Raw genomic sequence first — 27,093 nt, 5'->3', positions numbered from 1 at the left:
CGTAAGTCTGAGGCTCTAGCACACTCAATTTTACTCTTTCCTTGCTACAGAAAACCAATCTGTTTCCCCTATTCATTGAGAACTATTTTACAAAGTAGTTGGGAAAAGACAGACATTTTTAAAGTAAGAAAATATTACTGTAAAAATCACTAAAACACACTAGCTAGAGAATTCAAAAGAGACAACCTGAAAATACTTCTAACGCCTTTTTAAATGAGCTGAATTTTAGAAGTTGATGGTACCCTTTAAAGCAAAAACTGATTAAACCTGCTCGATCTGTAGTATCTCAAACATGTAACAACAGCATAATGTCACTCAACAAAAAAACATATTTAAAACTAAGGGCCTGAAGTGACTAACCAACACATACAGGGATCCTGGCTGGTCACTGCTCATGGCTGGTTAGTTTCCTGGGTCCCGCAAGGAGAGGAAAACCAAGCAGCAGCCTTCTCTGGGGCTGCCACTGGGCCTCGACTGGGAGCCCAGCCACTTCCCAGCCCCAAAGAGACAGGGGACCCCTGCCCCCAGCTGGGCTTTGCCCAAGTGGTTTCCAGCCGTGGGCCTGCAGGGTCTTCCCACCCCTGGCTAGGGACCCCACAAGCTGGCTCTGTGGGCTGGCTGCTGCTCAGCTGACCCCTCCCTATAGCACTCTCCCACGCACTCTTTCTGGTAAACACGAGATATGCACATTTCAAAAGCATGAATCTCAAGGGATTACTGTACACTGACACTTCTTTAACACTGAGTGGGTCAAAAGGAAAATAGGAAAGATTTGTTTGAGAGAGAACCTACCAGGTCCAATTCTCACTTGAGACTTCAGTTATGTCTACAGTAGCAACCGAACGAAAAAAATTGTCTTTCAGAGATGTTAAAATCAAGACATATACACTCTGCTCTCTGGAAGAAAAATTTTACCCATGACAAGCACTGATGTGAACACTGCGTGAAGGTTACATTGCTCACTAGGGGTGGAAATATTAAGAGCCAACAAACAGCAACCACACTCAGTCTTTCCTATAAGGAGAGTGCTTGGGCAGACACCCAGGAAAGATTCAGGTGCCACTAACCAATTAGCAGATCACTCATGGCTGCCCACAGCCAGCAGCATGTGTTTCTACTGATGGTGCACATCTACACATGATTAGGTGCACATGAAATTTATTCTGCCCATGCATGGAAACATTAGAGGGAACACTCACTACACACTGTGCTGCTTAGTTTACCATGCTGCATAGTTTACACAAAGCTTAAGTCTACATTTACACTAGCAAGTTTCTCAGAATACTTTATGTTACTCAGGGGCATAAAAAAAATAACCAGATCCCTGAGCGACATAATGTAGAACAATAGAAGCACTGGTGTAGACAGCATTTTGTTGGTGAGTGACACTTGCCTACTGACCCAGCTACCACCACTCATAGGGGGTGCCATAATCACGTTAACAGGAGAAGTCTCTCCTGGCAGCACAGAGCAGCTGCATCTTAGAGTGACACTGCTGCATGCGACAGCTATGCCACTGTAAGATCTGTAATGTCAACATAACCCAACTTTAATTTTCATGGGGTGAGAAGAATTACCCCATATTCAAATACTGATTATCTTCCATATTTTGGAGAGGGTGGAGTGAATTCATTTCCTGAATCGTAAATCACATTGCTAATAAGGACTTAAAAGGGAAGAGGACAGGAGAGAGAAGACAAAAAGTTCAGTTTCCATAATGGAATATCATCTGAATTTCAAATTAACTATTAAGCTGAAATTCATATGTAACTGGGGGTAAACTGCAAACTAAGCTGACTGCTCAACTGCCTACTCCTTCAGCGCAGAGTATAATTTTAAGTGAAGATGGCAATCTTGTGAATTAAGTCGTAACACATACAAAAGCCCATCAAAGCCTGCAGCCTAGCATTCATGAACAATAAACTAGGTTTGTCTAAGAAACAGGGTGCGTGCTAACAGGAGGGAGTTTGGAGAGGCTCTCCTGGAGGAGGAGAAGGAAGGAGCAAACTAAAGCACCTTGGGGTAAGTGGCTGCTTATATTTGGAGGTTTTGGGCTTGTGTGTTTGTTTGGAGTTTGGAGTTTGTTTGTTTGGAGTGCTGAGCTGAGTGTGTGTTTGTTTGTTTGAAAGGCCGTGTGCTCAGGCAGGCAGGCAGGCAGTTGGAAGCTGATTAGGTTTGAATTGAAACACCGTGTGCTGATTGGCTGAGCTGTAGGCAGAGGGAGGAGCTATCAGGGAGGCTGAGCACTTAAACCCTGCTAGTAAGCGACCAGGGAGCTTTGCGACCGGGTGCTGGCAAACAGGGTGCGTGCTAACAGGAGGGAGTTTGGAGAGGGGAGTTGAGAGGGGGAGCTTGGAGGGAGCCAGTGACTTACTTCTGTTGCCCTTAAACTAAATCCTTTATAACAACCTCTATCTGAAACATTTAATTAACCCTCGTATATAACTAGAGTAGGAAATGGAGGCAGAAGCCCAGCAGCAGAGTGGGGGCTATCCTGTTTATTGTGTCGAGTGCAGTATGTATGACTACCTACCCTGTGGGCGGGTGGCGTATGTGTGCGCTCGATGCAAGGAGCTCCTGGCCCTCAGAGACCGAGTGCGTGCTTTGGAGGCCAGGGTGGCTGAACTGGAGGAGCTAAGGAAGGCAGAGGTGTTTGTGGATGAGACTTTCCGGGACATAGTAGGGCTGTCCCACCTCCAATCTGACAGTCCTGAGGCTGTTACGGAGGATGAAAGGCTCAGGGAAGGAGAGCAGTCAAGGGGAGCAGAGGGAAACCATCCTGTAGTTGGGACCCTCCTTCCAGAGGGTGATGTTGTATCCTCTCGTGCCGAGGATACTTCTCCGGGGGAGGGAGCGCCAGCTGTTAGGAAGAAGCAGGTTTTAGTAGTGGGGGATTCCATCATTAGAAATATAGATAGTTGGGTTTGTGATGACCGGGAGAACCGTATGGTGACTTGCCTGCCTGGTGCGAAGGTTGCGGATCTCTCGAGGCATCTAGACAGACTTATGGGCAGTGCTGGGGAGGAGCCGGTCGTCGTGGTACATGTTGGTACCAATGACATAGGGAAGGGTAGAAGAGATGTTCTGGAGGCCAAATTTAGGTTACTAGGAAGGAGACTGAAATCCAGAACATCTTTGGTGGCATTCTCTGAAATGCTTCCAGTTCCACGCGCAGGGCCAGATAGACAGGCAGAACTTCAGAGTCTCAATGCGTGGATGAGACGATGGTGTAGGGAAGAGGGGTTTAGATTTATTAGGAACTGGGGACACTTTTGGGGTAGGGGGAGCCTATACAGGAAGGATGGGCTCCACCTAAATCAAGGTGGATCCAGACTGCTGGCATTAAACATTAAAAAGGACATAGAGCAGTTTTTAAACTAAGAGGTGGGGGAAAGCCGATTGGTGCGGGGGAGCACCTGGATCGGACGGAGACTTCTCTTACACGAGGCTCCATAGACAGGGATTCCCTAGAAGTTAGTCAGATAGGGAACGTGGGAAATAATATATGGGCAAGATCAGATGTGAAACAATCGTGCATAAAAAAATCCACCACGTCTGTGAAAGGCGGACATATAAATAGTGGTAGTTTTCTAACATGCTTTTACACTAATGCTAGGAGTCTGTCTAATAAGATGGGTGAACTGGAGTACCTCATATCAAAGGAGGAAGTTGACATAATAGGCATCTCAGAAACATGGTGGAATGAGGACAATCAGTGGGACACTATCATACCGGGATATAAATTATATCGGAAAGACAGAACAGGTCGTGCGGGTGGCGGAGTGGTACTATATGTGAAGGATAATATAGAATCAAATGAAGTAAAAATCCTAAAGGAATCAAAATGTTCCATAGAATCATTATGGATAACAATTCATTCCTCTAATATGAATATGGCATTAGGAATATATTACCGACCACCTAACCAGGACAGTGATAGTGATGCTGAAATGATGAGGGAGATTAGAGAGGCTATCAAAATAAAAAACACAGTAATAATAGGAGATTTCAATTATCCCCATATTGATTGGGTGCATGTCACCTCAGGACGGGATTCAGAGATTAAATTTCTTGATGCCTTAAATGACTGCTTCTTGGAGCAGCTAGTACAGGAACCCACAAGGGGAGAGTCGATTCTCGATCTAGTCTTGACTGGAACGCAGGATCTGGTCCAAGAGGTAACTGTTACTGGACCGCTTGGAAATAGTGACCACAATATAATAACTTTTAATATTCCTGTGTTGGGAAGAACACCGCAGCGGTCAAACACTCTGGCATTTAATTTCAAAAAGGGGAATTACACTAAAATGAGGAAGCTAGTTAAACAGAAACTAAAAGGTAGAGTAATTAAACTAAAATCCCTGGAAGCTGCATGGAAACTGTTTAAAGACACCATACTAGAGGCCCAACTTAAATGTATACCCCAAATAAAAAAACACAGTAAGAGACCTAACAAAGAACCACCATGGCTAAACAGCCATGTTAAAAAGGCAGTGAGAGAGAAAAGGGCAGCTTTTAAAAAGTGGAAGTCAAATCCTAGTGAGGAAAATAGAAAGGAACATAAACACTCCCAAATTAACTGTCATAATGTAGTAAGAAAAGCCAAAAAAGAGTTTGAGGAACAGCTAGCCAAAAATTCAAAAAACAATAGTAAAATGTTTTTTAAATACATTAGAAGCAGGAAGCCTGCTAAAAAAGCAGTGGGGCCCTTGGACGATAAAGATATAAAAGGAGCGATCAAGGAAGACAGTGCCATTGCGGAGCGATTAAATGATTTCTTTGCTTCAGTCTTCACGGCTGAAGATGTTACAGAGGTTCCTAAATCTGAGCCAGCCTTTTTAGGCGACAAATCTGAGGAACTCACTCAGATTGAAGTGACATTAGAGGAGGTTTTGGAATTAATTGATAAGCTGAATAGTAACAAGTCTCCAGGACCAGATGGCATTCACCCAAGGGTTCTGAAAGAACTCAAATGTGAAATTGCGGAGTTATTAACAGTGGTTTGTAACCTATCCTTTAAATCCACTTTGGTACCAAATGACTGGAAGACGGCCAATATAACACCAATATTTAAAAAAGGCTCTAGAGGAGATCCTGGCAATTATAGACCGATAAGTTTAACATCAGTACCAGGCAAATTAGTAGAAACACTAGTAAAGAGTAAAATTGCAAGGCACATAGAAGAGCACGAATTGTTGGGCAAAAGTCAGCATGGTTTCTGCAGAGGGAAGTCGTGTCTGTCTAATCTATTAGAATTCTTTGAAGGGGTTAATAAACATGCGGACAAGGGGCACCCAGTGGACATAATATACCTAGATTTCCAGAAAGCCTTTGACATGGTCCCACACCAAAGGCTTTTATGTAAATTAGGTGGTCATGGGATAGGAGGAAAGGTCCTTTCATGGATCGGGAATTGGTTAAAAGACAGAAAACAAAGGGTGGGAATAAATGGTAAATTTTCACAATGGAGGGGGGTAACTAGTGGTGTTCCCCAGGGCTCAGTCCTGGGACCGATCCTGTTCAACTTGTTCATCAATGATCTGGAAAATGAGGTAAGCAGTGAGGTGGCAAAGTTTGCAGATGACACCAAGTTGTTCAGGACAGTCAAAACCAAAAGGGATTGTGAAGAACTACAAAAAGATCTCAGCAAACTGAGTGATTGGGCAGCAAAATGGCAAATGAAATTTAATGTGGGTAAGTGTAAGGTAATGCATATTGGAAAAAATAACCCAAATTACACGTACTACATGATGGGGTCAAATTTAGCTACGACAGATCAGGAAAGGGATCTTGGAGTTATAGTGGATAGTTCTCTGAAGACATCCACGCAGTGTGCAGCGGCAGTTAGTAAGGCAAATAGGATGTTAGGAATTATTAAAAAAGGGATCGATAATAAGACAAAAGATACCATACTTCCCCTATATAAAACTATGGTACGCCCACATCTCGAGTACTGCGTGCAGATGTGGTCTCCTCACCTCAAAAAAGATATATTGGCATTAGAAAAGGTTCAGAAAAGGGCGACTAAGATGATTAGGGGCTTGGAAAGGGTCCCATATGGGGAGAGGCTAGAGAGACTGGGACTTTTCAGTTTGGAAAAGAGGCGATTGAGGGGCGATATGATAGAGGTATATAAAATCATGAATGGTGTGGAGAAAGTGAATATAGAAAAATTATTTACCTTTTCCCATAATACAAGAACTAGGGGACACCAAATGAAATTGATGGGTAGTGGGTTCAAAACTAATAAAAGGAAATTTTTCTTCACACAGCGCACAGTCAACCTGTGGAACTCCTTGCCCGAGGCGGCTGTGAAGGCCAGGACTCTATTAGGGTTTAAAAAAGAGCTTGATAAATTTTTGCAGGTCAGGTCCATAAATGGCTATTAGCCAGGGATAAAGTATGGTGCCCTAGCCTTCATAACAAGGGCAGGAGATGGATGGCAGGAGATAAATCACTTGTCTTCTGTTCTCCTTCTCTGGGGCGCCTGGCATTGGCCACCGTCGGCAGATGGGATGCTGGGCTTGATGGACCTTTGGTCTGACCCAGTATGGCCATTCTTATGTTATTCTTATGTTCTAAGAAACAAAACATTGTGTCATATTGTCAAGTACAGAAATGAACTGTTGTAACCTAACATTACAGTGAGAAAAAATTATTTTGTTTTTAAAGTTTACAAAAAGCATCCACCATAGTCTATAACAGTGTTTCTCAACCAGGGGTACACGTACCCTTGCAAGTACTCTGAGGTCTTCCAGGGAGTACATCAACATGCTACATAATAAAACACCAGTAAAGTCAGTACAATCTAAAAGTTCATTCAAACAAAGACTGGTTTGTAATGCTTCATATGCCTTATGCTAAAATGTCAGTAAGACATTTCTATTCAAAATCATTTGATAATAAGATGGTAGAAAGTCAGCAAGTTTTCAGTAATCTTCTGAGATAATTTTGCATGTTTTTATAAGTAAGTAGTTTTTAAGTGAGGTATAAGTACAACTTGGTGGTATGCAAAACAAACCTGACTCCTGAAAAATGTACAGTAATCTGGAAAGGTTTAATGGAACTTGTTTCAAGAGCTCAGATTGCTTTAGGACTATGTTTCTTCACCAGCGGTACATGCACCCTTTGGGGTGTGCTAGAGAAGTCTGGAGGTACTTACTTTTTTTTTTTTTTTTAAAGCGGCACTTTATAAAAATGGTTGAGAAACACTGGTCAATAAACACAAAATAATTCTCTGAAATTTTAACTAATCTATTGACCAGTACTAAGACTGGAAGATTGACTAGTCACCACAGTGAGGCTACACTACAGCTCCATTTCAAAAGGATGGCTTTTGAAACTAAACATCAAAAGATGGCCTTCTGAAAGGGAGCATCCACACAGGCAAACCGGAAGCGAAGTCTGACCCACCCTTTTGAATGGCCTCCACTGTACTTTTGAAAGAGTGTGTCCACATATCGGTGGGCGACAGCTGGTGGAGCAAGTAGAGGAGGCACCCCCAGTCCCCTATGGACCCCAAGCAGCTTCCCACTCTCCATCAAAGCACTGGCTGACACACTGGCAGCAGTCCTGGCTGCTGTGCACCAGCAACTCCAGTTGGCCGCCCTCCTGGAGGCTGCTCTCAGGGCACAACACCCCCACCCGGTCCCACGGGCCACCCACTGCCAGTGGGGCTTCCCCACAAGCAGCGACTGGTGGGACTGGCTGGTGTCTAGAGAACTTGAAGATGACCAAGGGGATATTACTGGAATTGTGCCACTGGCTTGCCCCAGCCCTCCACCACTGCCACACCTGCATGAGACCAGCGCTCCCGCTGTAGAAAATGGTGGTCATCACCCTCTGGAAAACTGGCCATCCCAAACAGTCACCGATCCATCTGCCACGAGTTTGGGGTGGGCAGGGCCACAGTTGAGGCCATCCTCAATGAGGTAAGCCAAGCCCGGATCACACCTAGACTGCGTGTGGGCAGCAGGGGGCACCCTCGCAAGGGTCACTGTCAGGAAGCTGGGGATGGGCGGGCAGGCAGGTGGGCATGAAGGGGGCAAAGGGCGAGTGTCCCAGAGAGGCCTGCTCTGAAGGGGAGGGGGGCGGGCAGCGGGCAGCACACTGAAACCCACCCCACACTCATGAGCACGTTCCTCTCCTCCCCTCCCCACACACACACACCCCTGCAGGTTGTCTGGGCCATAAACAGGGTCCTCCTGAGGCAGCTGATCTGCACTGGAGATCCAGACAACACCATCCAGGACTTTGAGGACTTGGTCTTCCTGAACTGCTTTGGGGCACTGGACAACACAGACATTGGCATCCTGGCCCCGGAGCACAGCGGCAGGGCCTATGTGAATTGAAAAGGCTACCACTCCGTGGTGCTGCAGGCGCTTGTCGACGCCAAAGGTCACATCCAGGATATCTGAGTGGGCTGGTCTGGCTGCACCCACGACACCAGGGTGTTCCAGAACTCAGGAGTGGGCTGTCACATGGCGGAGGAAACCTTCATCACCCAGAGGGAGCTCCCCCTCGGGGACACGACAATGCCACCATACATCATGGCAGACACGCAGCCCAGCCAGTAGATTTTAATGAGTGGCTCTACCATGCACGCAACACGATTGAGTGGGCATTTGGCCACTAGAAGGGGTGCCTCAAATGCCTCCTCATCAGGCTGCAGGTGGGCCTCCACAGTGTTCCAGCAGCGGTCAGGGCCTACTGCACCTTGCAAAACCTTGGAGGCGAAACATGAGCTCTTTGTGCAGGAGTGGGACGCTGAGGCAGGGTGCGGATACGAGCACACCCCTGGCACCTCATGCCACCAGGCCCAGCTGGATGGGGCATTGGTACAGGAGGTCCTGTGCCAGGCCTTCAAGCGGTGTGCCACTGTGACCCCCTATTGGCACCAGTAGATGACCCGGCCGTGTCCCCGCACTGTCGCCAGTCAGGGTCCAGGCCGCTCCCTGGGACTGTGACAGGGCTGGTCCAGCTGCCCGAGCTGTGGAGACAGAAAAGGGGACAGGAATGGGCTGTTAGTCCCTAGCGATAGCCCTTGTGAACCCCGCCTCCCTTCCTGTTCCAGGGGCCCTGTGGGAACCGCATCCCAGGGTTAGCCATATGGGTGCCGCAAGCGTGAGCTCCCCTCTGCCCCCTCCCCATCCCTCCACAGCTGGGGAGCCCGTAGTGCTCTCCAGGCTGCATGGTGCTGAGTGCCGCACGTCGGCCCTCTGAGGACTTGGAAGCGGGGCCATCTGGCCTGCATGTGCCCCAGGGTGACAGCCGTGTGGGTGTGCTACAGCCACCCTGCATGGGACCAAGTGCCCCCACAACGGGCATGCATGACACATACCTCTGGGTCCCTTGGAGGGGTCCTGGCTGGACGGACCAGACAGGACATTGATGACGAGGATCCTTTTGCTTAAGCTCTCATCATCACTGATGCTCTGGAGCGGCCTGACAGTCCGCAGGCGCCTGGTGCCAGCCGTTGGTCCCAGACGGGCCTCTCCCTACATCCCTATCTCGGGCTCCAGGGTGTCAAGGACCATGCCTGGGCAGGGTCCCACCTCCTTGGGCCAAAAGGAGGCAGTGCAGTTCTTTAAAATAGGGGCAGCTGGTGGTTCCTGCCCTTGACCACTCAGCCGTGTCCCAGGTCCTGAAATAGCCCTGCTGGTGCTCCTTCACCTTGGACCTCACCTGGTCCGGGGTGCACGGGGTGGGGGTGACCTCCGCAGGTGAGGCCCTTGGGGAGGCGCTCAAATGCCACAGTGTTGCAGCAATGGACCCCCATCTGGTGCAGGACCTTCTCATCTTCCCAGAGGATGAGGAGGTCCCACAGCTCAGCCTCTGTCATGAGGACGCTCAGCACTTCGGGACCTGGCTCCCCTCCTGGAAGGACTCCCCACTGTTGTTGGGGGGCCCCTGGAATAGGAAGCAGCCTGGGGTGCGAGCCACGGTGCCAGGTAGTAAAGCGGGCTGGCTGGGGTCTCGCAACTGGCAGCATGGGCTCCCTGCTGCCTGCATGCTCTCAACTTCCAGCCCGGGGGTTTGCGGGAGACTGCTTCCATAAACGCAGCTGGACGCTTAAGCCACAGAGCTCCATTTGTGCTGTGAGTGGCACTGCGCCTGCTAGCTGATCACTGCCCTGGAGGACTCCCTCTTTCAAAACAGCCGTCCGCAGAGCATCTACACTTGCTCTCTTTCGAAACAGTCTTTCAAAAGGGAATGCTCTTCCCACTGTGGGAATGGAAGACCAACTTTGACAAAACAGCCCCATTCTTTCGAAGTTAATTTCAAAATATCGTGGAGTGTGTGTAGATGCTCCGCAGGTTATTCTGAAAGAAGACTGTCTTTCAACCTCAATTTTGAATGTACTAGGTAGTGCAGACGCACTCTGACTGTCATTCTTCCAAGTAACCTGTGTGAGAGGCATGAGAGAAGAGAGAAACCTTACAGCAACCCTAAAGCTCAGAGAGACCAACGCAGTGAACTAACAGTATAACCTAGTTCCACAGCAAAGTAATATGCACCAAAAACACCCTGGCCTCCAGCCCACAAACATTAATTTATGATAATCAACAGACCTTCCACAAACATATATTTGTAACTTCATGGCAACTAGTCTGTACAATGAATTACCCTCTGATCCTCACAGGGCAGTCCCTTTTAAGTTAGCCTTATTTGTCCTACGGTACAATAAGATTTCAGAAACCAGGGCTGTCAACAGAGCTCGTTTCAGACAACTAATTTTTATATAACATTTTTAAACCTTAAAACAGAGAGTAAGATTTGGTTTCTATAAATTCAGCTACCAGTACCAATGTTGTAATACCTGTCTTCATATAACTATGTTTTTAAATGGCTCACATTTAACGTTTTGACAGACAGTTTAAATTTCAGGCATTTAAAAAATGACCATTTCATACCTTAACACTTTTAAAATGTATTACAGAAGTCAACTCACAAAACTGCAATGTCTAGTTGCTATTCGAAGTACACACACACACGTTGATAATCATATGGCAGGAGTCTTCAACTTGTGATTCTTTAAGGACTTGTTTGTGGCTCATCACCATCATCAACCACCACGGGCTCGGCGCCCACTGGTGTTCGATGCCTCCCTCACTATTTCCTTCCATCTTTCCCTGCCTACTGTGAAGTGGCTTAGTGTCTGTGGACTAGCTCTGCACCAATCTAGAATATCATCTATCATCTGTGGGGGTCTGCCTCTCCTGTTCGAACCATCCATTATGCCGAATACCAGGACCTTGATTTTTCATTTGTTGTTCTTTTTGGGGCTCCTAACACTAATTGAAAAGTTTAAAAAAAAAAACACGCACCCTCCCGATTCTTTTTGATAAACAGTGACATCTAAAAACAGAACAATGAACAAATCATTTCTAAACACCAAACAACATGGGATCTCATAATGATGGATAATTCCCCCTTAAATATGTGCAACATGTTGTGGGATACGATACTGTACCTGTGTTTTCATCAAGTTGCTAATAGTTGAATTTGAAAAGGAAAAGGAAGCTTGTGGCATTCCTGCTGTGAAGGGCTCCATGCATTTTAAGAAAGAACTGAAAATTAAACGTGCAGTAAAATTGGCATAACTGAAGTAGGCAGGAGTGAAAGTCAGGAAGACAGTGATACATATACACACAAGAAGTAAGAGGAAACAGAATACATAAAAAGTTTGTGACCACTCTGCAGTAAACACGTATGGCATTACAAATCTTTGTGTGCGCTTTTCTTAAATCCAGGGTTACAAAAACCATGGTCTGATGTTATTTATTAAGGACTGTCTTGCAATCACATGGATTGAGGCTCCTGAATTACTGAGTTTATTAAATTCGAAAAAATGGCTTATCTTGCTATTTTGGTTACCGACCCCTGATCATACGGATTTCTGCAACAGATTTCTCAGTCCAACTGAATTTAAGTGGCATATATTCTGCTTAGTTATTGGGAATTAACCAACATAATACAGACTCAAATCAGCACAAAAATGGGTGACTTTGTAAGTCATTCATCTCAACGTAAAATATTTTGACAGCCTATAAGAAATTAAAGACTCCTGGACTAAATTTAATAAAAAGTCACTCTAGATAGACAAGATATAAATCAAATTCATTCCAGCAGCTTTAAAGTTAATGAATACTAACCAATATGAAATCACAAAGCTTAATAGATACTATCAATACTAAAAGAGAACATGTAGGAGAAATACTACCACACACCCACACAAAATCCTTAAGGAAAATGGGATAAATGAATTAAAATGAAAAACTGTAATATTGAAGTCAATATAAAGTCTGATACTTGTCTCATTTACATTGGTTTTGCATTTTTAGATATGATTTCAATTGAGTTATCATTACACCAGTGTAAGTGAGGAAAGAATAAAGCCCAGTGTATTCTAACTCACAAGACAACACACAGAAGTTATGAATCCAGAAACATCAAAAAAGATTAATGAAAGATTAAGGCAACAACATTACTATTATGTAATTTAATCTTTATACTGCAGTAGTGTATTGTGGCTTCATTGTACCAATAAATTCACACATAAATAGCAAAATGATATTAAGCCAAACTACAGTAGCATATCAGAAAAAATATTTCAGAAGACATACATAAAAAGTTAGCTAAGATTTACTGAAAGAGATAAAGACAACCTTCCGCAGGGAAAAGGGAGCACTAAGGAAACAGAAATGATGAAGTAAAGAGTATTTACCACTGTCTCCTCAAGGCAGACTTGAGCACAAAATATATACTTTATCCCTATCCTCAAAATAGCTAAGTTTATGAAATTATTTTAATATTTATTAACCCATATTAAATTAGATATCATAAATGTAATATTTTATATTACACTTTGGAAGAAAGCTGCACACTTGTTTCCTGTAGTAGTAAATTGCTTATTTTTCTTTCCCTTCCCTGCAAAATGGAGGCTAATCTTAGATTACTATTCATTGTTCTCTCACAGAACTGAAGTATATCTGTACAGCTCCTAGCAAAATTGTCCCTAACTTTCTTGATGCTTTTGGTTGACACAATATTAAATAAATTATACCTCATACTGCTTTAGTATCACAATTTGTTTTCTTTCTTTGGGCACTATCGAGCAGTTACATTACAAGTTGGCGTCAAATTCGTTATGAAACTATGTTTTTGAAACACCTCTACAATAAAAAAATAAAGAACTGCTAAGCAGAATTTACTTTGGAGTAGAGATGTTACAACAATTAACTGGTTAAACAAAAGCACATAACTGTTTTAACCTAAATCACGCTGCCATCCCTGTCACAGCTGCTGGGTCCTGCTGCCCAGTCCTGCCATGGCTGTGGCTGCTGGAATTAATTGGCATGGGCCAGTAAACATCTCTAATTTTGGGCAGTCTCTTTATGGACTTTTAATGTAAGGGGCTCACATTCTACACCTAACATAAGAACACCCATACTGGGTTAGGCCCTGGGTCCATCTAGCCCAGTCTTTGAACAGTGGCCAATGCCAGGTGCCTCAAAGGGAACAAACAAAGCAGGTCATCACCAATTCAGCCACCCCATTACCCATTCTCAGCTGCTGGAAAACAGAACCTAGAGAAAGCATCCCTGCCCAACCTGGGTAAAAACCCTTGATGGACCTATCCATCATGAATTAATCTCCAAACACAGAACCAACTTTGCAAAGCCTTGTTCAACTTTGAACTTGTATTTCTCAATATTTTAAGTTACCGCATATCAAAAAATCATTTTTGATTTGGAACTTATATCTTGGCAATCACATTTGCAAACAGCTGTTACATGAAGTGCATTCTACCATTCAAAAGTAACAGTTATTTTCCTGAAATGTAAAAACAGCATATTTAAAAAAAAACATTTTTAAAAGAAGATCTTAAGTTAAAATGCAAACATATCACCTTTATCTGTAAATCTAAAGTGTTTCAAAAAACGATTATCTAGCACATCTACTACACATATCTTAGACAGTACATCGCTACCCCCTTGTGGTAATACAAAAAATATCCTCATCTCAGATGTCCTGTTTTTCAAAAATGTATTTATACAGAACTCCTCTGAGCTGAGGAATTGTATACTTTAACTCTTTCCTTCATATGTGAAGTATATGGTGTGTTTTTGTAAAATAATTTTGAAAAGAAATTAAGTATGAAGTTAACTATCATTTTAAATTACCCACATAACAGTCAACCCTTTCTGGAATATCCAGTAAGAAAATTAAGTAGTCTCTGCATAAATCCACAACCTACAAAATGTGAGAATTCAGAAGTCTTTTATCACTTAATCCTTTATTTTCTCTCAATATATGCTCTCTCATTTTTATATATGGGGTTCATACATATATACATTAGAGAGAGATGCCTCTCTCACAGAGCTGGAAGAGACCTTCAGAGGTCATTGAGTCCAGTTCCCTACACTCACAGCAGGACCTATCACCATCCCTGACAGATTTTTGTACCTATTTGCCAAAGATCCCTAAATGGCCCCCTCAAAGATTGAACTCACAACCCTGGGTTTAGCAGGCCAATGCTCATATTGCTGAGCTATACCTCCCCACCCGTGTCCTCTTCCCACCTCACAATTACCCAAGGTATACCTGCCATGTCACTTCCTATGTCCAAAATTCTTCCCCTCCTACAGAATGAATTCATACATTTTGCCCACTTCTGATCATGACCCCCCTCCTGACTTGCTCCAGCAACAAAATAAACAGACACTTCAAACCTGACAGGACAGATAATCCCTCCAAAGTGACTGCAACTGTGAAATAACATCTTTTCACTAACACATTCTGCAGAACAGTTAAACTGTTTTTTGGCATTGCCAAATAGATAATTTTAATTTTTAGGTATCTGAATAGTTTCTTTTTCTTCATTAACCAAAAGAATGACATGTACTTGATTTCCATATATTGACTTCACTCATCATGGTATGAAAAGTGCTGAGGCATAATATGTAACATACCCACTAAGGGGTATATTCAGCATGCTGTCCCCTCATTGCAGGGTTTTTACTCATTAAAGAGGTATGCACGCAGTTTATTATGCAAGTTTTTGGAAGCGAACAGACAATGTTGTCCTTAGTTGCTTGTGCTGAAGAGAGAGGGCACATGCTAATCACTTGCTATAGAGTGATATGTATTAAGAACATATTAAAAATTTAGAAAGGGTTCATGTACCCCCAAACTCATGTTCATATGTATATGTAAGTAATAACATATGCTGATGAAGTTTATTCTGTATGGTGGCCATATCCACCCTCTCAGCAATCCTTTTTAGTTTCAATATTTGTAGGGACAAGTGATGTTGTCCCCTCTCCCTCGGGGTGGAGTATTTGTGTGAGAGAGAATGGATGCCCATGAACTTGCATAAGAGTAGATGCACCATTTTTCATATGGGAGGGTCCTCCTACAATTGCTTTTTCCATACTACTGGGTAACCTTTATCACCCAGTGAGAAAGGAGTTTATGATCTGTTCCCCATGGGCTAATACAATACAGGCAGGATCTGTTCTCTACTGCCTATAAGCTGTACACACCTTCCCCCCAACCATGAGGTGGGCACATTTATTACCATACTTATTACAACAGCTACTAAATATCCCAACTGGAATCAAGGCCATGCTATGAGAGGCAAAGCACAAATTAACAGTCATCCCAACTCTGACAAACTTGTAACTCATGACAGTACACGTCCTGACCCATTCAGATATGATGATTTGCTTTTTCCTCAAATGGTGTACATGCCATGACCACTTCTTTACATGAGCAAGTTGTAATTGGCTTGCCCTTCACATTGTGAAAAACTGACCATGCTACACATGGGCCCTTCTCCCTTTCTTCACCCTTGAAGCTTAAGTATTATACTGTGCATATAGAATGTCATTTGGTGGGACTAGAAGCAGTGTTCCAAAGTACACACTGCACTGCTACCAAGTTTGAATATGCTTAAATTATTTTGCATTTATATTAGGGTAACAGATTAATTAGGGCCCCCACTGTGTCAGATACTGAAGAGAGATACAGATTTCCACAATAAAATGTAAAACTATCCAGGATGCCACATATAATGGAAAAGAGCAGGGAAAAGAAGAGGCGAGAAAAGATAATAACAAAATGCATTAATATAAGCCAGTTACATGCGCAAATGGGTAATCTTGAAAGAGTCAATTTTAATAAATAGTTAAAACATAAATAAGTCCCTCCCCACTACAGGAGCATGCATAATCATGGCCTGCCCTTTGACACAGCTGTACGCACACAAAAGCATGCCCTGTATTTGGCCTAATATGAGGACACATACATGCCCAGGCGATTCTATACACCAGCGTGCACATGTGCAAATTCCGTTCTGCACCCGTTACAGGCGCTCTGTGTGTCCTGTACTCCCCTCCTCACGTTGGCTTCATCTGTACTGCCTGCCATCTTCTCACGGGGGGAGGGGAGAGGAAGCGTTGCCCTGCGCTCCCACAGTTGTGGAGCTCAGGATGCCCAGCTCCCCCCATGGTAGCAGAGCCTGCATCCCTGACTTTCACATGGCGAGGCGAGGCGACGAAGTTCGCACTCTATGGCCATTCCCCGCCTCACAGCTAAGTGGTAAACATGCCCACTCGGGGGTCGGCGGACACAAGCGCCTCCTGCCCCTTCCCCGCAGGAATGGCGAGGCACGTGCAGGATCGTTATCAGAGAAGGGATCCCCCCTGCTGGGGAAAGCGGGTGAGGTGCCCGCAGCCCACCCTCTTGGCACGGGGAGGGGTGGGGGATGGAGTGCCTGCGGCCTGCCCTCCCCCCATGGCGGAGAACGGCTGCGAAAGGAACGGGCGCCCCCAAAGGTGCGGGGGGTTCGCGTAGCCGGAAGAGGGATGGCCGCCGCGGCCCGCCCTACCCCGGGAGGGGCGGCGAGGGATGGAGCGCCCTTCCCTCCCCAGCAGCACAAGTGGGTGTCCCGGTGACGCGCTCCCCTCACGCCAGAGGCCGGGGCCCGGCGCTGCCCCTCAGCGGGCTGACGACGCCGCAACTGTGTCCTGCCCAGCCCCGCCCTGCGGGGGGCGCCTTCGCGGCGAGCTGGGCCGCGCCCCCTCCACCCAGCACCGATAAACTTTCTGGCGCGGGCCGGGCCGGCACTGCACGGCTCGGCCCGCGGTGAGGGCTGCCCCGCGGATGCGCCCCGGACGGACCCAGGCCCACCACGCTCTCACCTTCCGGCTTGTTTTCGGCAGCCATTTCCCCTCCGCGCGCCACATCCTCCTCCGCCTCCTCGCGACCGGGATTCAGGCGCGCGCCGCCGCCTCTTCCCGCTGCCACTGCCGCCGCCGGGCCGGCCACACCGCGCGCTCCGTACACACCCCGGGCGGCCCATTGGGGGAGCGTTCAAACTGACACATCCAGCAGCCAATCACTGACAACGAAGGGCGGGCATTGCGAGATGACGAACCCTACTGACGGCAAGATTGACCAATCACTGAAGAAAATCACTGCATTGACACACTCTACAGCCACTCACTAGTTATAGGGAGGACCGAAGAAGGCAAGAGGGTTTTACTGACAGTTTCGACAACCAATCACAGCAGTGGGTTCATTTCACTGATAGTTTTATCAGCCAATCAGTGGGAAAAAGACGGGGGCTTTGCTGTGGGACGCAAACATCATGACAGCTCAGCCAGCGAACTGGAAAATTGTAAAGCTAAACTGACAGACTCCACAGCCAATCCCTGAATAGAGAAGGGCAAAGAAGGTGACTGCTGAGCACGCAGCCATCTTTTCCGTCTATTTGCGCGCTGACAAGTAGACGCTTCCTTTTCCGCTCGTCTCCCTAAACAAAGACCCTGATTGGCGCGGCAGACGGGCAGCGTCCAAGAGGCGGAGCTTGTTCTGGCTGTGGCGCGCTGATTGGCGCGGGGGAGGTCGCGGCGCGCTGGTGCTCGTCAGGGTAGCGGCGCGGCCCGGCCGGCCGGCCGGCCGGCGGGCGGGCTTGGCCCGCGCTCACTGGAGCTCGGCTAGCAGGGCGAGCGGCGGAGGGGAACAAGATGGCCGCCGCTGCTCTGAGGCGCGAAGCCCAGGGAGCAGGGGCCTGCTTGGGCGGCGCTGGAGCAGCCGGCTAGCACCTGGGGAGCCTGGCGGAGGCCGGAGTGCGGCCTCTCTGCAGCAGCCCTGCTCAGGCTCGCTGGCGCGCCAGGCCGCAGCTGAGGGCCGCCTGGACTGCCGCACTCAGAGCCCGAGCTCCCGGCGGGAGGGCTGAAGTCCGAGCCCCGGGGTTCGGTTCTCCCCGCCCCCCGTTGGGCGTAGGGCACGCCCGGGCTCTCCCCACGCCGTAGGTTTTACTAGCGAGGCGCAGGGCGGGGGGGGCCGTGAGGCAGAACACCCCGGAGGAGGGTTTGTGTAACTGGGTGGGCAGTGCGGGTTGGGGGTCGGGCGTGACACGTCCTGGAGGGGGCGCAGCTCCGTCAGCTGCCGGGTCTCATGCTCGTCCAGCGCATTACAGAGGGGTACATCTGTGACTGTGTCAGCAGGCACAGGTACGGACCGGTTAACGAAGTTTTACATCCCCCAGACGTCTCCTTACACGGGCGGAAAGGTGGTTTATAGATACATAAACGTTACTGAAACGTCGGTCGGTTTGGAGTACATTAGATAGGTGGAGGGGGCCCTGTGCTTGTCAGCGAACTGCTGGGATGAACGGGGGGCCCTGTGTAAAACATTTGCTCAACCAGTCTAATCTGCACTTAAAAACACGAGTGGTGTCTAGCCTGTACCTCCTATGCTGCAACATAAGCCCATTGCTTTTTATCCTATCTTCACAGGTTAAGGAGAATAATTTTTTAGGAAGATGGTCCCATTCTCGACTCTAAACCTATAGCACAAAATAGGAGTGGGTGACTCTATAACTGCTCTGTTCACTATATCTAAGGCTCTGGTTTAGGTGACTGTCAGAAACAGGATAAGTATCAGAGAGGTAGCCAAGTTAGTCTATCTTCAAGAACAAGATGTCCTGTGGCACCTTATGGACTAACATATTTTGGAGCATAAGCTTTCATGGGCAAAGACCCACTTCCTGCATCTGACCAAGTGGGTCTTTGCCCATGAAAGCTTATGCTCCAAAATATCTGTTAGTCTATAAGGTACCATGGGACTTCTTGTTTTTGAAGGAACAGGATAGTCGGCAAGATACACCATTGTCTGACCTGCAACAGCAGCCTCTCCTGTTCTTGCATTAATCATGTTTTTCCCTCAGGACTCTCCCTCATTCAGTGCACAGGGTGAACAGTACTGAATGGAAATTGCTCAGTATTCATTGTCATACTAACAGTCAGTATGTGGCCCCTGCTTAATTTATTACAAGTAAACCCTGCATTGTGCATGGGAAATTTCCTCAGGGGCTTTTCTGATCATAGTTGCTCATCAGCATCATAGCACATCACACATAAATTGCTTTATCTTTCCTAGATGTTTCTGAAGTAAATTGTTATCTCCACTTTACAGATGGGGAACTGATGTACATCCCTTTTATGGTCCAACTTATAAAGAATGTGCTGTAATTTTGGGTGATGAATTTGAGGAATCAGGAGAGAGGGGAGGGGTTTTAGCACTGTACATGTTGGAAGCACAACTCCCGTTGACTTCACCCGTAGTTCTGAGAACTCAGCAATTCTGTAAACCAAGCTTTATATGCCTTAATCTGGACCTACCCAGAAAATGAAGAATACTCAATTAGTAGTCACCTGTGACAAATATAGTTTAAATTCCCAGTATCATGCAGGAAATCTGTCCTGACAGAAGTCACCAGGATTAGAAACTGAGAGCACATGGGGCTCTCTACCCTCTGTACTCCCCAACACGCACTTCAGGAGGTGGGGGCTGCTTTACTGCCTGAGTTTACCTTGACTGGGTCTTGCAAGAGGCTGCTCCCCACCTTCCAGATCTCTCTATAGTGCCCCCAAGCCTGCAGGACTTCCCATCTGCCTTCCCCATATCACCTGAGACACCTACATATGCTGCAGCTGGTCCCCTTTTGAACTGCACCAAGATGTCTTCTGTACATGGTCATGCTTTAGGTGCTCCACTTCCCCACCAAGGTACCCTGTGGCGGGGCCTCTTGCCACTGCAACAGAGGGTGGGAAGCCCCTGTGGGCCAGTTTGTATTCCACGTTCTTCCTATGGCCTGCTGGGGACATTGGCAGGAAGATCCTCCATGGTGCTGTGAGCACAGGTGTGTACTTGATGTGGTTCACCAAATCCAAACAGTTATTCCTTTTGTGGGGTGAGGCAGACCCTGGCATACATCTATCTTGAATGCTGCAGGCTGCAGCCTCTCTTCTGGCTTCTCCACAACCTCCTGTTGAGGTTCTGGCTGCACTTCTTCCCACACCTACTGATCTTTGCACACCCAATCCATGGCCTCACAAAATCACAGAACCTACTTGTCAACCTTCTGGCTATGGCTAAGATGGCCATTCATAAGACCTTGGAGGTTGACTGTGGGAGGGGAAACTGCGACTGTGGGGCCTACTTTTGCCCCTCTATCCATTCATGCATCCAGGCAGAGTTCCTCTGGGCCACATCCACTGGGTCCCCCAACACCTTCAGGGACCAGTGGGCACTGTCTGGAGTTCTTTACTCAGTGTCCCCTTCCGGCTCCCCTGTTTTAACCCTAATGCCTCCACACCTGTCCCTGTTTTCTTTTCAGTTGTCTCCCATACTTCTTTGGGTTCCCAAGTGGGCTCTCCTGTAGGGGGATCTTGTAGCTGTGGGGAGGCTTGTGCTGCCCTCTACTCAGATTCCAATAGGATCACACAGATAATCTGTGGGAGAGGCAGGGATAGAATCCAATTGCATTTAATTGCCCTGTCAGTCCATTGTTTCTCGTCCTGCAGTCCCACGTCTTCTTCACATCTTTCAGCTTTTACAACGAGGCCAGGCCTTTCACTCATTCACTGCATGCTCTCAATTTATATTCTTAAGTGCCATCTGTCCCATGCACTGATGAGGTAAGGGTCTTATGGGAAACACAAAAGTGTGATCATGTAATTAAAGTCTGCATCCCAACTAATGGGATACAGGCAATTCTAGCACTATCTAGCCTTTGAGTGCTTGAGTTTGGAACATTAATTGAAATGCAGTTTTATGTAATTTCCTAAATTAAAAACAAACAAACAAACTGAACAGTAAGTGGAAACATACTGACCTTCCACATGTGTTATTAACATGGTGGGGACCTTTACATGCGTAGCACAGACCTGTCTCTATCATTTGAGCAAATGAAATACTTGGTAGCAGTAATAGGCTGTTTTCCGTTATGTGGCTCAGCCACTACATAAGAACTATTTTGCCAGGGGGTGTCACAGCTATTTGCAAAACAACAGAGAAATGTTGAGATTCAAGCATTAGACTTGACAGGTTTAGTAAATGCAGGTAAGCATCATTTTGATGGTGATGGACCAGGTTCATGCTCATACTAAGGCTGCCTACCTCAAGGAACACTGACAAATGCATAGCTTGAAACCAGTCTGAATCACCAGCAGGTTGGCATAGCTAAAATAGATATTAGTGTTGTAAGAATGTGTTTATGGAATGCTCCTATGCTTCTGCAGTGCATTAATCCTTATAATGTCTGTGTTGCATTGTTTGCACTGTCAACCTCTGTAATAGGGTAACTCACCAAATAGGAAAAGAAGCATTAATTAAGGTAAAGTACTCATCCTGCATGCACGATGGTCCACTGATGGTAAATGAGGCATTGGGTAGCATCAAAGGACAGAGAGCATGTTGATGGCATTCCTCACTTCTTTCAGGAATGGGAAGCCTGCCCAGGAAATCCTATCGCCCAGTGGCACTGTAACTTTTTGAATAGTGAGGGTGGTGAAAGCCAGCCCCTAGTTTTACTCCATCTATGCTCCCTCCCCTAAACCAGGGCTAGGAGCAGGACTGTCTCTCCAGAAGGGGTGACAGATGGGTAAAGAGGTTGAGGCTGGGGCCACAGATGGGGATGGGCATAGGGCTAGGATCCCATGTGGAGGGCCAGAAACAGAGCCCCAGGGACAGGGGAAGGACCCCACAGGCAGGTGCAGACTGCCAGGCTAGGAGTGGAGCTCCATGTAAAAGCTGAGGGTGCTGCAGAATCACCTGCACCAGACTTCCTGTGCCTATGTCATCATCCATCAGCTTGGATGGGATGGTGATGTGGGGGTGAGCAAATGAGAAGAATAAAATAGGTCACTGGGGGACAAAGATTCCTAAATACAAGCAGGTGAATCCATGCTGCTTGGCAACAGTCAGCCCTAAAATATATATATTGCTGCTATTACAGAAGATTATATCACCCTTTTAAATCTAAGGTTGTAACTCAATTGTTTGTGTTTCCAGTTTTAACCTTGTAAATAACTTCATAAGTTACAAAATCGTTAGTTGATTTAATACAGGAATAGCTACAGGTGCTTCCTCTGGTTTGCGATCTGAGTAAATGACTAGCCCTTTGAGACTGGGAGTAATCCAAACAAAGTCACCATCTATCACACAGTCCAGCTTGCTTAGATGACAAGATATAGTGAAATGCCCAAGGGGACTGCCTGTGACTCCATGGTAAGACTGATTGTGCTTTAGGAATTCACAAGTGTTACTGTGTTGGTGACCTCGCAGCACAGAACCTAAATCCATTTGGTGGTTTCTGCCCTGCTTTTTGATAGGTCTGCCATGATGTCATTAGTCACGGCTGTGACCCACTGCGGACAGAGTGACAATCATGGTTCACCACACACACACACAAATCAATGAAAAAATATTTCCATCAATAATAATCATCAGAATTTAGAGATAGTAAAAAAAATGCTGGTTGATAACTTATTGGAGTTTGATTTAAGGACACTTATTTTGCATATTTTGGCACATGATATTGACAATTTGTGTTTTGTTACACACCTCTTTTTGAATCACCATGTCTACTGTTGTTAAATACTTAAGGTCTGACACCTCTCACAGACTAAGCCTCCCATAATTTCCTGCAACTACAAAAATTTAAGTAAAAATAGAAAAAAATCTTAAACATTGCTATCCATCAGATTTAAAACAATAAAGAACAACTTCTGCCACACTTGAACATATCCTTTTAACATAATTTCTGGAGCAGGTATTATTTTGATGTAATACTATTTACAAAGTAGAATGCTGTTCCTTTGTACACAATAGGAATCAATCAGGTGTCAGTGACTTTCCTCACAATGCTACATCTCTTTCTAGTCAACATTCCGCCCAAAAAGTAATGCAAGAAAGCCTCTTTGCATTCTTCCAGGACTATGTTTCCAGTGCTTTTTTGCTGCCTGCTTCTGCTGATGCTTATCTCTACCAAACAATACCGAACATTCTCCTAAATAGCTCAGCTTCTGAATGCTCAGCAGCCTGTGTTGTGGGGGGTAGCTCCTATTATTTCATCTATCTTACTCCAAAAAGGAGCTTAACTGCTTCATGTATCACAAGGGAAAATCAGCTATCACTCGCACTACCTTGGACAATGTTTTATCCAACTTCCATCATAACAATGAATTCAATTATACCCATCAAAATGTGCACACTTGGGGTTTCTTGCTACTAACATGTTCCCATATAGAAAAACTCTTTGATCCTTTTTTTTTTTTTGTCTCTTAGCCTGTGACTTTAGTTTCTATTAACAACCTCTTGTGAGGAACTTTATCAAAGGCTTTTGAAAGTCTAATAAATTATATGTATCAGTTCCTGTTTAGCCACTCCCTCAAAGAATACTGTTAGGTTGGAGAGGCATGCTTTTCCTGTACAGAGGCTCTGCTAGTATATCCATATCACATAATGCCATCTTTAATTATTTTTGCAGCTAATTTACCTGGTACTGAAATAAGGTTACTGAACTGTAATCCCTTGCATCACTGTATGACTGTCTTAAAATAGGTGCAGCACTGCGTACTCCCATGTATCAGCTGCTTTTAATGACAGATGGGGGGGTTGCTTTCAGTAGCTCACCCATTTAATTCCTTCAGAATTCTTGGATAAATACAATTTGTTTCCTGTGATTAATTGTAATGTAGTATTAATTTGTCCTAACACCTCCTTTTTGAAATATCAGCCCCTAACAGACAAAAACTGGCTCTGGGATAGTTACTAGGGTCTCTCCATCTTCCACTATGGTAAAAACCAATGCCGAAAAGTAGTATAGCTTCTCTGCACTCCTCTTCCCTACCTTGGTTGCTTTTTTAAGAACTTGGTATATGTTTGTGTCCCTGATTCTTTTGTTTGGGAAGTTGCATACCACTAATTCTAGAATATTGTGTAATCAGCCACTATGCTAATTCAAAGGACCCTGATTATAATATATATAATGCCAGTCTTTAGTTTTCTCCAACTAGCCTTTCACTTTTGAGAAATAGCCCTTCATAATGTTTACTATCATCATTTGCTAGTTTATACATGAATATACCAACAAAGATGTTAAGTTTCTTTACATTATTCTGGTCACTTAAAACATCAACCACAATTACTTCTCAAATTAATGTCTGTATTATTGTAGGGATATATTAACTTCTCAGACATAAAAAAGAAAAACAAAGACAAAAGAAGCCAAGTACTTACTAGCTAGAAAAAAGGACAGAAACTGCACTCTGTAGTAATTACAGACAAAATGACTATTTTGAGGCTACAGCTGGTGATCTGGCCCAGATTTACAGGGCCAGCTACAAAGAGAGCATACTATACTTGGAAAAGATTTGTATGATATGAAGAGAAATCAGAGTATAAAGTTACTGTTGATTAGGTCATTAGAAACTAGAAAGCTTTTAGGGTATTTCAGTTGAATTTCTTATTTTGCTGATTCTTAGTCATATAATGTTGTCAAACAGTTTCTCCAGTTGTAAATCAGTGGTTTAAATCAGTGGCCTGCACACAAAACCCAGACAAGAAGCACCTAGCTCAAACACTCTGCAATCATAGGATCTAAGTGCTTCAGTTTTATTTTTTTTTCAAAATAAAACTGTTTAACCCACATTCAAGTCATCAATTATTACATTTTCACACTGTCCCACATTTTGCTGCAGGGGCCTGTTTATTCCTTACAGGTACTCCTGGAGCAGTTCTGTGCCAAAACACAAAAAGTACTGCACACATTATTTAAAATTCTTCATATTTTATGTCAAAATAACACAATATAATCACTTCAGTTTTAATTATTTTGGTGATTTATTTCAAAATACCTGTCAACAAGTATGTCAACAATACAGACAAGAACAAGAACAAGAACAAGAACAAGAACAAGAACAAAAGATTCTCCCAAGATTTAAAAAAAAACCCAACCCTTACCACATCCCAGATTTGAGAGAGGAAGGAGAGGGTTGCTGGTTGGGGCTGTGTGGTGCTCCCCAGAGACCAAACACATACAACCCTCCTCCTTGTGCCCAGCCTCCTGTACCACCACCCCGGAGCCCGGACACCTGCAATCCTCCCTCCCGCTAGAGAAAATCGACTTGGACACCCAGAGCTTTTACTCCACCCACTTTCTTTACCGTACCACCAAAAGATGCAATGTAGTACACCCTTTGCCAGAGCAAGGTCTCTTGGACACAGGAGGCTGAGAGTCAAGCTGAGCAGCCAGTGTGTACAGCCTCCATCTCCAGAGGGCTGGATACTCCACTCACTACAAGCTGGGCTCTGCAGAGTCCAATAACCCCTGATGGCTGCCAGCAGCTTTGCAGCCCCAATTTTGTGCAGAAAACATGAAATTCTGCACAAAACATTAATTCTGCACAAATTTGGAATTGTGCAGTGGTGCAGAATTGCCCCAGAAATCCATACAGGACTATACTGCCAGGAAAACTACCTGAGAGGCTTATTTACTCTGGATGCTAGTGCTAAAAAGGGCTCAATGTGTTGCAATGGTGAGCTTTGCAGTGCCCAAGTTGCAGGTTCCTTCGCACCCAATAAAACCGGCAGCCCCGCATTAGGTCCCAAGCCTCCCTAAGCAGTGTAAGGGGAGCGTCTGGTTCCTAAAAATTGATCTACAAAAGCCAACCTGCTAATCAGGGATCCACCTCAATCAGCCAATAAAAAATGCCAAGGAGAGGGATATGGCTGAAGAGTCATCTCTCAAGGGCAACAGAGAGAAAGCCATGCCAGTCTATATACTATCAAAACAAAAAAACAGTCCAGTAGCACTTTAAAGACTAACAAAATAATTTATTAGGTAATGAGTTTTCATGGGACAGACCTACTTCTTCAGACCATAGCCAGACCAGAACAGACTCAATATTTAAGGCACAGAGAACCAAAAATAGCAATCAACGTTGACAAATGAGAAAAATATTATCAAGGTGAGCAAATCTTGCGAACAGGGAGTTTAGAGAGGGAGTTCTCCAGGTAAAGGAGACACAAATACAGGACTCTTAAGTAAGAGGCTATCTGGGTGTGTGTTGTGCTTGGGGCTTTCTGGCTGTGGGTGTGGTGTTTTTCTGCTCTCTGGTGTGTGTTTTTTTTTTCCTCCTGCCCCCCCTCCCCCGAGGGTGGATTGGGACTGGCAGCTGGAAACTGTTGGCTTCCAAATAAGCTTGATATCTTGAAGCCTCTGCTGATTGGCTGAGCCTCAGTAAGGGGAGGGACTTTGAGGCAGTTCAGGGCTTTATAAAGCAGTGTACAAGCAAACAGGTGAGTGTGCAAACAGTGAGTTTAGAGAGGGAGTTTGGAAGAGGTCAGGGACCCTTGCCTTTCTTTTAAAACCCTGTTCTAGGATGGCAGGCATGGATAGTGACAGGTCTGTTGTTGTTACCGACTTGAGATGTGCCATGTTTGTCTTCCTCCCCGAGGAAAGAAGGGATTTTGTCTGCACTAAGTGCAAGCTGGTCTGCATTTTAGAAGAAAAAATTAGAGGACTAGAGGCTCAAGTATTGACCCTATGCTCAATCAGGGAGGATGAAGACTTCCTTGACAGAAGGGAGTGTTTAATCTTGCAAGCACGGCAGGCGGAAGAACCAGGGAGAGCAGTAAGTGATGAAGCAGAGAACTGGCAGCATGTAACTTCTAGAAGAAAAAAAAGGCTGGTACATGAGTCCCCCATTGTTATAGAGATAAGTAATCGCTTTC

The 27,093-nt window shown here is 45.4% G+C and overlaps 1 protein-coding gene across 1 annotated transcript in view; it reads right to left on the bottom strand.

Moving 5' to 3' along the window:
- Window positions 1-17,341, bottom strand: part of CAMTA1 (calmodulin binding transcription activator 1) — a 1,240,930-nt gene extending 1,223,589 nt beyond the window's left edge. Inside the window, exon 1 of the mRNA XM_075017972.1 lies at window positions 17,208-17,341. Coding sequence (XP_074874073.1) covers window positions 17,208-17,232 — 25 coding nt within the window. The 5' untranslated portion in view covers window positions 17,233-17,341. The remainder of the gene's footprint in view (window positions 1-17,207) is intronic.
- Between the last annotated feature and the right edge of the window lie 9,752 nt (window positions 17,342-27,093).

The sequence above is a fragment of the Carettochelys insculpta genome, chromosome 23, assembly GCF_033958435.1.
Source record: "Carettochelys insculpta isolate YL-2023 chromosome 23, ASM3395843v1, whole genome shotgun sequence".
Taxonomy (NCBI): Eukaryota; Metazoa; Chordata; order Testudines; family Carettochelyidae; genus Carettochelys; species Carettochelys insculpta.
The sequence above is the reverse complement of the archived record's forward strand: the minus strand, read 5'-3'. Positions and strand labels throughout refer to the sequence as shown.